The sequence below is a fragment of the Marmota flaviventris genome, chromosome 5 (genome assembly GCF_047511675.1).
Source record: "Marmota flaviventris isolate mMarFla1 chromosome 5, mMarFla1.hap1, whole genome shotgun sequence".
In the NCBI taxonomy this organism is placed as follows: domain Eukaryota; kingdom Metazoa; phylum Chordata; class Mammalia; order Rodentia; family Sciuridae; genus Marmota; species Marmota flaviventris.
Window position 1 is genome coordinate 87,040,009 of NC_092502.1, and position 13,947 is coordinate 87,053,955.

The 13,947-nt window shown below is 33.2% G+C and overlaps 1 protein-coding gene across 1 annotated transcript in view; it reads right to left on the minus strand.

Annotated features, from left to right (window-relative positions):
* Nucleotides 1-1,256: 1,256 nt before the first annotated feature.
* Erap2 (endoplasmic reticulum aminopeptidase 2) overlaps nucleotides 1,257-13,947 on the minus strand; it is a 37,239-nt gene continuing 24,548 nt past the window's right edge. The window contains exons 13-19 of the mRNA XM_027927536.2: nucleotides 13,711-13,894; nucleotides 8,939-9,095; nucleotides 8,259-8,443; nucleotides 5,910-6,071; nucleotides 5,263-5,403; nucleotides 3,164-3,245; nucleotides 1,257-2,444 (exon numbers count right to left, since the gene is read on the minus strand). Coding sequence (XP_027783337.2) covers nucleotides 2,301-2,444; nucleotides 3,164-3,245; nucleotides 5,263-5,403; nucleotides 5,910-6,071; nucleotides 8,259-8,443; nucleotides 8,939-9,095; nucleotides 13,711-13,894 — 1,055 coding nt within the window. The 3' untranslated portion in view covers nucleotides 1,257-2,300. The remainder of the gene's footprint in view (nucleotides 2,445-3,163; nucleotides 3,246-5,262; nucleotides 5,404-5,909; nucleotides 6,072-8,258; nucleotides 8,444-8,938; nucleotides 9,096-13,710; nucleotides 13,895-13,947) is intronic.

The window sequence follows — 13,947 nt, forward strand, 5'->3', positions numbered from 1 at the left end:
GAAATAGGAGCAAGCCTTGGTTCTGAGCTCCTGTGATCTGGAAGGTTTCCCATTCTGAGGGGGCTGATGAAACCACAGAATTCTCACTAAGTCTTTGAGGGAATGAGAAGTCATAACTGCTTCTCTATCTTTTCCCCCTTGCACCCCATTTCTCATACAGGTTTAAGTATGATCTTGTATAGAACTCGTTCACATCTTATTTGTTCATTTGAGATAAAAGAAAGCAAAACTAACTTTAGCCAAGTCTAAGTTGGTATTGGTGGCCTGGTATCCACCATAAAGCTTTCAAAATATCACACTAATAAGTAACACGCATTTATTTTTAAAAACTAATATTTATAGAAATATTATTGGCACAATAATACTCATAAATGAAATAATGAAGTTACTATTTTCTATACATGATTCTTGAGAAGCTTAGAAATTGCATTCCATATTGTATTTAAGTAAAGTATTAAGAGGAAAAGAATAAAAAACTTGAAAATTTATAGTAAAATTACTATACATAAAAGAAACATATGTTTATGGAAACATTATTGATGGCACAGTTTCACCAAAGCTCTACACATTTACTGATTAACTTACATAATGTCTTAGTGAAAAAAATATTCTATACATTTTCCTTATGCTAATATAGACAAAATTCTAGAGGTATTTATTTAGGTGTTATAAAATTCAGGGTAGGCAGAGGACAAGTTCAAATACAGAGTCAAAGATGCTCCCATGACTCCAAGAAATGATTTGAAAACAAAAGACAAAACAACATATATTGGGGCATGTGATGGCCAATGGAAACTGTCTTATCTGAGCACCAAAGAAAGGTCTATGGATGCATAATCAACTTATATGGTATCATTTGAAATGAACTGGATATCCCTCTTCCTTCCTGCCCTGTATCCCCAGCTCCCCTTAATCATCCAAATAAGTCAGTATGATATATATTGATTCAAGTCTTTGTAGAATATTTTGTATTTTGATACTGATTCATGTAATCATGAATTTATTAAGTTTACTACCTGTGTGTAGAGTGGTGTATTATTTATTTTACTTTTGTTCTACCTTCTTTCTTTTGTTTTGATACTACCTTATTAAAAAAAATTGAGAAGCATGAAGCAGCACATATCAGATGAAGAGCTTTCCTTAAAATATGAAGATATGATAAAACTGGTTATAATATACGATGATCCTTTAAATATTTACATTAAACTGTGATTTAATTCAAATATGTACACCTTAATTCAAAATATACAATATAATTCTGTAATTTTCAAAAGATTTATTAAAAATGCAAGTACATGTATTGCAGTAACCTGGTATCTTCTCTCTGGTGCCTCTGTGATTGCACATACCACTTCATTAAATGTGACTTCAAAAGTCAACCTTTGCCAGGTACAGTGGCACATGCCTGTAATCCCAGTGGCTCAGGAGGCTAAAGCAGAAGGATTGAAAGTTCAAGCCAGCCTCAGCAATTTAGCGAGGCCCTATGCAAGCCAGAGAGACCTTGTCTCTAAATGAAATGTTTTTTAAACAAAGATGGGGAGGAGAGCTGGAGCTGTGGTTCAGTGGTTAAGCACCACTGGGTTCAATACAGGGTACCAAAAAAAAAAAAAAGTCAACCCTTGAGGCTTTGCACAAAGGTAAGGTTTAAGACAAAGGAGGCCCACTGGTTTCTTTGATAAACTGCCACATTCCCTTTCTAATAATCTAAGATTTGGTGATAAAGAATGGATTCTTGATGTTTACCCTTCAAGTTTATATCAGATTTTCCATGAATGGTAAAAATTAAATGAACTAATTGAGGCTGAGTTGAAGATGGGGAGAGTGAGATCTTTATTTTTTTAATGGTTTAGCTCTTTCCTTGGAGGTAAAACTGGTTGGGTAAACTCCAGGACATTGAGCAAGGTTAAAAATTTTAAAATAACAACATTAAAGCAACAAAACAGTGGCCCAGTGTAGGGCAGTGGAGAAGGCAACATCAAGTCTAAAAAATGACAGTTGTGTCCTTAAGCATCCGTGGAGGGCAACCAATTTCAACTAGGATCCCATTCTTGTGGTTGAATATGATGTGGAATTACACTAGTTGTATATTTATATATGAGCAAAAAAAAAAGTTACATCTGATTCTTTCTATTGTCTTTCCTATTTCCATCCCCCTTCCCTTCCCTTCACTCCCCTTTGATTTTTTTGAGACTCTCTACTGGTTAGATAAAATAGCCAGAACTCTGCCTTGAGCTTTGCAGTTGTTTTTCTTACTTAATGCAGAGGAAACCTGCATCTACTGTTCTCTTTCTGTTGACCATTTAGATATTAACTAGTAGCCAGGTCCTCAGAGTGGGAAGATTCTTCTCCAGCCATTTAATATTTTTGGTTATGGTTTCCAGAACAATTTGAAAAATATCCAGATGTGATCCTTGGGCCGAAAGAGATTCAAAGAATTGTTTTACCTGAAAAAACAAATATGCAAAAAAAAAAAATTACTGGCATGGTTCATAAAAACACTATTTCTTTAAAGGATTTCAAAACAGCTGGCAAATTACACACACACAGGTGCAAGCATTTTTCCACCAAACTATAAAAGATTCTTTTCTTTTTTTCCCTTTTTTTAGGCATAATGGTTATTTTCTTTAATTTTCAAACAATAAAGACAGAAAGGAATTATAGATCCATAGCTCACAAGTGAGGCCACTATGGGCAAAGGGGTTAAGTGACTAATTCACAGAAGTCACAGAGTAAATGGTGAGCTGGAATTTTAGTTCTGGAATTCTGAATTTGCTTAAGAGATACATTTAGTATTTCTTGTGAAAAGAAGATATAAAACACACAAGTGCTTTTGAAAAGGACAACTAGAATTAACAATAGTAGTTTTGTTGAAAACACAAATAGGCACATTTCCACATTTTAATATGCATTCCTGATCATGATACAATACTGATGAAATAATAAAAAGGATTCATCTGTCAAGTGTATTTTCATTTTAAAAGCTATGAACACATATTTCTTAAAATATGTCAGGTTCAAATTGCATCCCTTTTATTTGCTTGTTATGTAGCAATGGAAAAACAACTTTAAAAAATGATAATTTCAAATCAAGTTTTATTTAAATTTATTTTCAATCCTACAATATGTACATTTATTGTTAGTAGTAGAAAGTCACAAACCTTACCTCTTGCAACTCATCCTTGGAAGAAAAGAAAGATGTTGTGCTAGAGATGATGGTTCTCATGGCAAATGAGCCCAAGTCAAATCTGAAAAAGAAAGGAACCTCACAGATATAAGTAATGGAAACACTGACCTTATGTTTATCATAGTATATATCATATTTAAAATATGAAATATCAACAACTATGTAACTTTGTATATTACAGTAAACACTATTAATTACCATAAATATAACTCATATTCATTTGTTACAAGCCTGAAACTATGAAATTGACAAAATTCAACATAAAATAAAAATGTTGATCTGGCATCATTGCCAAATATGATTAGATTCTTTGAAAATGTTTATGTTTAAATTTATGTTTATATTTAAAGTAATCTTCTCTACAATTTTTGCTTATATACCCCACAAATAAAAATTTTTGAGCAAGAATTTAAATACACACACACACACACACACACATATGTATTTTTTTTTAGTGCTGAGGATCAAACCTAGAACATGTTAAGCAAGTGCTCCACCACTGAGCTATACCCCCAAGCCCCAATACACATATTTTAATTTGTGAATTACATGCATATATTATGGTATGATCAAAATATTTAAAATCATGATACAAGAAATAATATAAAATGTCTTTATAAAATTTATATTATATATTATGTATAACTTTCATATACATACAATTTATAAATCTAATGTATATTATATATTTTAATAGGTTATAATAAATGACATACAATTTAAAACATTAGATAAGAAATGATATATGTAGTAATTTTTTTTTTTTTTGCATTCTAATATGTTTTCACACTTCCCCATTCCATTTTGGACACCACTGTATTTAAATGTTTATTTGGTCAAATGTTTTTTGTTTGAACTCTCCTTTACAGTCACAGATTGCATCCTTCATTTCAGTTTTGTTTAGAGACAGGTCAAAGTGATTCATGCTGACACAGCCCAGCAGAGACAATGGCTCCAAGCCTAGGTTCTACATGTGGTTGGGCAGGAACACAATCTCGAGTTACAAGTTAGATATTATGGAAATGTCTGATCATTTCAGAGGAAGATTGACAATCATGAAAACAGCTAAACAATGGTTCTAGTAAAGTTTTTAAGGAAAAAAAATTTTAATATAGTTTCTGTTTGGTATCATGTGATGGATGGGTGTCTGCTCATTGAAGGTCCAGGGGAGAAGTGGAAATGTGTTTTGGGTTACACAAAGCTGTCTTTGAGGACTCTGAATCTTCCATCTCTAAGAAATGAGGGAGAAGAGGGAATTGGAGAAGCTACATTAGAGATACCAAGATTAAAACGAACAAAGCAAATGAAACAGCTCTCTGATTCAGGACATTTTCTATATCGGTCACAAGTGACATTTTGGATTTGGATGAGAGGGTTAAATGCCTTAAAAGAAGGTGTGTGTGTGTGTGTGTGTGTGTGTGAGAGAGAGAGAGAGAGAGAGAGAGAGAGAGAGAGAGAGAGAGAGAAGCAGGGTGTGGGGGGCATTACAATGAAAAAAATTGCTCTTCTGAGAGATAATATTTAAGCCCAGGAACTTAGTCACAAGCTCTAGTTCTTTCAAACATTGTGAGGCCTCAGGAAAAAAAATCTGAACCAATATTGGAGGGGGCTCCTGAAATACTTCTGTTCTTTCGATTGCTTTGAGATCTTTCCACTGTACTACCTCCATGGTGAAACTAGAGGTATAGATTAGCTCTCATTAGAATTTCTGAGGTTCTGCATTATCCAAACAGGTCAAATGCATGTAATGCTTCTATAAGCCTTCATTGGATTTATTTCAGGAGAGAACCAGGGTAGATGGGGAGATAACTAGATTTAACTCAACTTGTACTGCTCCCAGCAATTCTTTGCCTGGGATGAATGAGTGGAGTGTGTTTCTTGTTCTCTTATTCTCATTCCTCTCTTGTACACCTGTGCAGAATAACTTGAGTGAGTGAATTTTAAAGCCTATAGATTTCATTGAAAAATTTGAGTAGAGATGATCTTTTATAGGCTTTTATATATACTTGGTTACATATGGTTTTAATTAAGAGACATCTGCATTAAAGAACATACATTGAGCTTATACAAATACTAACTTTTTTAGGAGATCAGTCCAATTTGCTCTTACAAAATTCCAGGCTAACTGCTGACCCTTTGGATTTCTGGCAATTGCATGAATGAGAGCTGCCAAGTCTTGTGTCTTGATAACCTTTCCTTCCATTCCAAGCTCAATTAACCTAAAGGAATAAAAATCATTTGTTTTTTCATAGTAGATATTATGGAAATTAACTTAGGGTACCAATATATTAAAATAACAGAACAGAAAGAGACATGATAAAAGTACAATTTACCAAAAACGGTAATGAATTTTCTACAGGCTAATCTTATTAATGTTCCAATTAAACATTTACTTTTTTTTTTACAGCAGTAACTTTATTTGGTAATTATTTTAAAGACTTTTATTAGCATCTTGTATACATCTTATATGCAAGATTGTTTTTTGCAATAATTTTCACCTAAAGTGCTGAAAGTAAAGCACACCATTTATCTAGCATCACATGATTAGTAATAAAATAATCTGTTTACTATTCACATTTGTCAATATATATGTTTGAAAAGTAAAGTTAAAACCATTCAAATTTGGATTCAATTATTTTATACCTTTAAAATTAGTGGCTGCAATTTTAGTGACTTCAGTGAATTTGTTTCAGCTTACTTTTAACAGTTTAGTTGATGAACTTACTTTACCAGCTTTTCCTGATGCCTGCTCGTTGATAATGCATACAGAATTTTGTTTTTTTCAGCACTTGAAACTGACAGTTCATATTGCTCTAAAAGGTAATTCCATCCTGCTGTTGTCTGAGCACCCACAGAATATACAATCTTTAAAACATCTGTTGGAATACTGCAATATTAAGCACAGAAGTAAAGAAGAGAGTTTTATGAAAGAAAAGAAACATTATATTTTACAATTTATGTTACCATAACAGATTCACTCCTGAATTATTTCCAGTACTCAGGGAATTAAAACATTTTTCTGTCAAATTTTACGAAAAGATTTTATGTAATTTTACTTTGCAGATTATTTATGTTTTATCTCCTACCATTGACAAAATATTAGCCAGCAGAATAAGTATACATTTTAACCAACCCTGAGATAGGGTAGAAAATAGAAAGTTGGTGAAAAATAATACAAATAAACAAAAGGGAATTTAAAAATGAAAACAAAAATAAAGTGGAATCAATAAAAAATAATTTCTGATATATAATACTGGTTATACAAATTCTATTATATTAACCTTTACTGGTGCTATATGAATTTTTAAGAAATGACTATTTATACTTTAATTTCACCTTAAAAGTACTTTCTGATATCTGTCTGAGGGTCACTAGTCAGTTCTAAATTTAGAAAATTGTAATTTAGTACAATTGATTAGGGCCTTGGCATTTTACTGTTATAAAATGTATAAAATGCAATGGTATTATTTTCTGTCCTCCAAAAGAAGGCACATGATTTAGGTTTTTATTGCTTTGTAGGGCATTAACCAGTGTTATTCTAAATTTTTATATAATTTTTATCCCCACATATAGATAGATCAACAGTAGCTGATAAATACATGGCTCAAAAAACCCACAACATAGAGCAATAGGGAGGGGTGGGAAATTTGCATTTGTCATGAAGTGACCTCATGACAGGTATTGTACTAGTTTCTGTATAACATTTAACTGTCAAAACTACCCAGTGAAATAGCTATTATCCTGAATTTTTAAAAGTGGAAATAATTCTTGGAAAGGTTATGAAAATGTACACAAGGTGACATAACTTGCTATTTTGGAGGTAGGACTGAGATATTGCTTGTGCCAGTTTCTACTATATCAGATTGTACATAAATATCTCAGGTGCTATCTAAATCATAAAATACTGATTAATTAAATTAAAATCCATATTGCTTTGATTTTAGTGTATTTTAACTGACCATATTTTTGAAAACTAGTAGAAAACACATTAAAAGTTTCTTGAAAATAAGGTACCTGGTTTTGTCACAACTTGTAATCCTTAGCTCCTACAGCAGTGCCTAACTGGCACATAAGAGATATGCAAATAATTATACTTTGAATTCACAAACAGTCTTTGTAACAAGATTCTTCACTAAGATTTATACTAACGTTCATGGAGTTTGGGGAAAATCCTACAATATTTAATTATGTATTTTTTATTGTAAGTATAAGTGAGCTTTACTCAGAATATTTTCACAGGTATGTTCAACATATGGACAACTCATATCTGCTGTGGCTGGGTTAGTGCCAATTAGAGCATCACTGTCATAACCAGCAGAAAGGCAGAATAATAATACTCTGTTGTGTGACATTTACATTTTTCTCTCACTCATACAACCCATTCAAATAAGAACAAAAAGAAGAAAATTACAAATCAAAGATATTTTTAGATTTTAGGCTTGAATCCAAATAAGCAGAAGAGTCCAAAATAAAGAAAAACTTCAATTATGTTTCCTAAAGAAGAATTAAAGGAAAGATTTCAAAAAGCTCACTGAGATTTAGTTATGGGGAAATAAATTATGATAGCATATTATAGCAATTTGATACGGGAATTTAAAATAATATAGATTGTGTTGGATAGATATCAAAACTTACATAAAAAAGTATGTGGGGTCTAATGGTACCTATGAGAGTGAACACATTTTTTATAAAAATTCACCTCCCCCTTTTCTGAGTTTCATCAAATGATCCCTGGTTTTAGATGCATGTATATTTTGTATTGTTCTTCCTAACATCATCTTATCTTTAAACACATCACTTTTTGAGACTGGGCTCTCCCCATTTCTATTCCCTGGTTACCTTTCAGTCACCATGCCAATGTGTATTACTTCTCCCTCTCAGGGAGAGAAGCTTGCTTCCCACAAAATCTATTGAGCACTCACTCCGTCGGAGCATGAAACAGAGTTTGTAATTCCCAGCATGTTTTTATTTTCTTTCTGCCCTAAAAGATTTTAGATCTAATGTCTTGCTTGATCAAAGACTTTTACATCAAAGGGAGAAGAACAAAGAGTAGGAAAGGGGAGTCTGGATCTACTTTAACTTTCCACTGGATTCCATCCACTGGGAGAAGAGCTCAGTGGCCTTCTGGATGCAGGGAGCATGGCCCAGTTCACAAGCCAGCCTCAGGAGCACCGAGCGAAGCATCCTGTCCCAGGCTGAGCCCTCGTCGCTCCAGCTTTGTGTGTCAATCATTTGCTTAAAATACCAGAGAAGGTAACGCTGCAGAAAACATGAGATAGTTTACAGAGAGGCTAAATTTAGTTGGTACCATAGCTCTTACTCACCCACCTAAAAGGCTCAACTTTGAATTTTCTGAAAAACACAGAACTACTTATCTTCATATTTTGCTTATATTTCTTCCTCCCACCTACTACACCAAAGAAATAGATTTTTGGCATTAGAAATGTGGCATTTTCTATCCGAGAAGGGATCATCAGTTGATCTAAGAGGGGACCGTCAATTAATAAAAAATCACCTTTAGTAGTAATACTTTGCCCAAAGAGTTGGCTTAAGAAAGAAAAGAGGGATGTCAATCATTAGGTGCTGGGGTTTGGCTGAGCTATCAGCCAGTGTCCTCAGCTTCTCCCTAATTTAACTCCTAGGAGTTAACTCCTCAGCTTCTCCCTAATTTAACTCACACAAAATACACTGAGCCTTGTTGATTTTCCAGATACTGTGTATTTACTTAATACATTTTCTAAAAGTAATACAAACCTTGAGATTTTCAGAGACGTCTGAAATATTCCTTCTGTCCATCATGTGGTATAACAATTCTAAATAACTCAGACCTTTAAGAAGTATAGGGCTGCTTGTTTCATGTTGGAGATAGCGAGTCAGGTTCAGGGCTTTGTCCAAGGTCAACCTTCCTGCACTGAGGTACAAAGCAAATATGGGTAGTTTGTACAGATCTCATAGTTCTTAATATTTTTAATATTAAAGCAAGTATGAAACAGAAAGCAATTAACAGAAGCAGTTCACCATAACCAGACCATTAGATTTAAATTCTAGTGTTGATACTAAGGAGCTGTGTGATCTTGGACAAATTACCTAACCTTTCTGGATCTAAGCTGCCTCCCTTGTATGATGAGAATCAATAATAATATCTTCCTCATAAGTTTATTGCAAGGATTGAGTTAAAATTTGAAAAAAAAAAACACTTAGAATAATGCCTAGTCTATAGTGAGAATATAACAAATGAAATACATATTAGCTAACATTAAGATTTAGTACAGAATAATGAACATTTTTACATATTATGTCATTTTGTAATTGTTTCATTAGTGAGTCTTGTTTCTTAAAGCAAATTGAGAACTTTTAGGACAGGTGCCATGTCTATTTCTTTTTTAAAAATTTGTCTTCATGGAACTGAGAGAAAAACCTGAATATATTCTCTAGTTTTGCTTATCTTTAATTACTTGGTTTTAGTTGAATTTAAAGTCACCAATTTTTGAGGTCAGATAGCTGAACAATAAATTATTATTCTCCCACTAGCTTTTCTGTGGATAACATCTGAGATATATGGGTTTTATGATAACGGATATCCTGGTTACTTCTCAGGAACTTTTTTGTTGAAATGCCTCAACTGGGCCTGCAACAGGGGTTTTATGGGTGACCTTTTGATGTCAAGAGGCTGAAAATTCAGCCTTCAGGTCATGCTAACACTGCAATTTTCTGTACATTTGTCCCATGAAGAACTATGAAGACTGATAACGCATGTGCAGACCACCGATTGCTCTACCTCCAATCACCTCTCCCCACACCTCAGTCCACTCTGCTTCTTTATCCCTTCAATATCCATAAAGGTTATCCACTGGGAGAGGGATTTGAGACTTGGATCTCCCACATCCACAGTTGGCTTCCTTGCAAATAAACTCTTTTTCTTTGCAAAGCTCATTTCAATGATTTGCAGAGGGCAAAATGGAATGGGCTTGATAATAATTCTACCAGAAAAGTAGTGATCATTGTGAATAGGACAAATAAGTGTTTTTATCTTACTTAGTTCCAAAAGTTACATGTCTTTTTACATTTTCTTGCAGTAGAATAACAAGTAACTAGGATATTTTCTGCAGAGGAAATAAACCACTACATCCTCTGTCTTGGAAAGTGATTCTCAAGTGTGTTTCTGTGAGGCTATGATCCACACAAGGTCCTTAAGCAATTGTTGAGAGCATTCAACTCCCAGACTGCACACCATCACATGATGTGGAACATTCCAGAACAAAGGATTTCTCTGTTGCATATTTCATTAACATAATGCCCTACCTCCTTTGGTTTTGCGAATTTAAATTCATATTTAAAAAGAGAGAACAGAAGCTAGAAAGGAGTAAAAGTAAAAAGAGCCAAGTTCTATTGTGGCCTTATTCTTCTTAATCATAATGATGTACAACTTTAAAACACATTTATGGAATTTTTTTCTAAAAATTTCATCTGAAGATAGAACACTGAACCATATGCTCTATGATTCTGAGATCTGCTGTATTTTGTAAGAAACAAATCCACAAAATGTCACTACTCCTTCCTACATGTATAGGTATCATCAGATATGTAGCAGTTGATATCTTAGCACCAGCAATACGGGAAATGGCCTTCTAAGGTTGCAATTTAATGTTTACACATTAAAAACTAGTTTCTATGGTGCTTGATTTGTTGTTGTTTTCTTTTAAGCCTGGCCTAATTTATTTTTTACTAAAATTAATGCCATTATTAGAACTCGTCACTTTTATATTTGCCCACTTTTCTTTATTTTAATGTTAATATTTATTTATAATGAATCACTTTATATAGTTACTAAATTGTTTAATAACTATTAAACAATTACCTTTAAACTATTAAACTCTTTACCTGCCTCATGCTTCATTCAATACAAAGGATGTTATCTGAATGTTTGTTTAGCATGAGGAATAAACATTTATCAAAGCATAGACTTCAGTCTAACAGGAAATATCTATATTTATTTATTTGCATTCAATTTCAGTTAGATATGAAACGGTACCATATTCCTGAAGAGTCAATTCAGGATTTATTTTTGAGATGGAGGATTAAAGGAAAAAATACAACTTTTTTTTTTTTGGTAAGAAAAATACAGTTGCTGTTTTAATTCCATTCCACTCAGACAAGGTACATTTCAACAGAGCAAAAATCTAATTCAAAAAATATCCATTCCTGGACTAAATTCTGTCTCAAAAGTAAACATGATCACTGTTGCTTCTTTATCTCTAACATTGAAGCTTCATTAAGCAGGGAGGGCAGATTACATATATAATCTATATATAATTATATATATATATAATCAAAAGGGAATAGCAAGTAAGAATATTTAAGATCTGTTATGAGAGTTTTTAATTCTTTCCTCATAGAGTTGGCCATCCATATCTATGGATTCTACACATCTATGTATTCAACTGTGTGTTTAGAATATTTGGGGGAAATTTTGCCTGCACTGACTATATACAAACTTTTTGTCACTATTTCTAAACAATACAGTGTAACAATTTTACACAGTATAGATATTATGAGTAATAGAGAGGTAATTTAAAGTGTACAGGAGTATGTGCATAGGTTATATACAAATACTACACCATTTTATATAAGAGCCTTGAACAACTGCAAATTTTGGAATCACGGGAGATCCAGAACCAGAAATCAGAAGGATGACTGTACTGTCATTGTAACAGTATTATAGCAAATATAAACAAAGCAATTGGAAATTAGATGCAGGGGCAGAGGGGGACCCATAATTCACTACCCTGTAATTCACTCAGAGCATTTTGTAATAATTTCTTTGGTTTTTGTTTTCCCCATTGACTTTTTTTCTATTTGCACATAATAATATGCAAATTTACATTCTGCTTTTATCCAACTTCATATCATTTTTATGTTGTCAATTTCTCTCCTATTCAACATATTATGTTTTAAACAATTTCTATTAGGCAACCTCAATAATGTTAACAGATGACATTTACTGAGCAGGCACTGTACTTAATGTTTTACCTAATGCAATCCTCAAAATAATCCTGTATGTTAGGCATTATTATTAATGGAATTTAAAGTCTACAAAATTTAGGCTAAAAAGGGTAAATAATTTGCTCAAATTGAGTTAACTAATAAGTGAAAATGTAGTAGTCATTTTATCTTTCTGTTTTAATTCAAAACTTGGACTATTGGTTTCACTGATCTGCCTACTAATGAAGAAAGGATTGTTTTTTCCACTAATGCATCAATAACTGTAGGTTTCTTCCTGCTAAGTTCAGACTACCAATAAGTTTTTAGGCTAGAAACAGCAAAAGGAACTTTCCCACTACTTGAAAGATGGGATTTCATTTTCAGAGTTGTCCATATTCTTCATTTTTCCTAGTTTTAAATTTTTAATCTATCTTTTCTGCAATCTGTTCAGAGTTCTCTAAGTAGACAAAACTCCTTCAACTAGCAATAATTTACTTCTTAGCTAGCCTATCTGCACCTGCTCTTATACAGCACGGAATTTTTCCTCATCTTGTCCTCCAATGTGCTGTGATATCATGATGTTCCTGAGACTCTTAGGGCTCAGGATTAAACCTCACTCTTCTTGCCTAACTGGGGGATTCTGTTATTCCAAGAAGCTTCACAGAAGAGATGTCCTGCTGGTTACTTTCATGCAATTTAATGTAAATAAGCATAGGAAAGGAAATAATAAGTCACATTGAATACAATGAGGATACTACAGAACAGTAATACTCCACCTGATCCTTATCACCCCCCCACCCATTGAAGACCTTGTAACCTGATATATTCCAAATATGATTTTGTTGATGATAAATTGAAAAGGAAAGAAAAAAACTTTGCTTTTTCACAGTAGTCTAAAGAGGAATAAATGTAAATGGCCAATTCATCTTTCATTTCCCTATCAATCTCATATTGATTTCCACACTGCAAGTAAAATGCTGAATGGATTGTGCCCCAAGCTAACCATTCATTTACAGTCATAAAGGTTGGTAATATATTTATACATTTTCATTTTAAGAGATTACATTGGTATTTGGTATAACAGCTACTACCATAAACAAATTTACAATTTGAGTCAAAAGTTCAAGAGACCTGAAGACTTATTGTATCTGAGGGAAAACAGCCCACCATGTACCATTTGACACTTTGGTTCTTGAGATACCACAGACATGGCCTAAAGATAGATCATCCACTGCACACCCCTTATGTTTGTTTTGTGGAAATGAAGGTTCACAGTTGCCAACTCTAATTTTTAAAAAATACTCTAGAAGTCATACTTTTCATATAAAATTATCCACATTTAAATATGTTGGGTTAGATTTATAAACACTGGGTTGGCTAAAATCTATTTTCAGTGGGTGGGCTTAGACATAGCGGCCAGTGTTTTACCTCCATTGAATTCTATATCATGTGAATGATCAATATTGAACATTTCATTCAGAAATCTAGCATATCCGGTTACAGGACAATTATTTCCTATGTAATCAGATGAAATTTTGCATTACCTAACCAGCTGAAAGGCATCGTGAATCAGACCTATTCTGTCCTTAGGCCTGAGAAGCGTATGGTTCTGGTTCAGCTGAGTAATCAGTTGGTCCCATCCATGCCCTTCATAGTGAACCAGGTAATAGCCATTTGAATCCACATTGAATTTTACCCAAGTGGTTTTTTCAGCTAAGTCCAGAGTATCTAAAAGGAAAAAATTGTCAGAGGCATTTCATTATCAACATACATATCAGAAA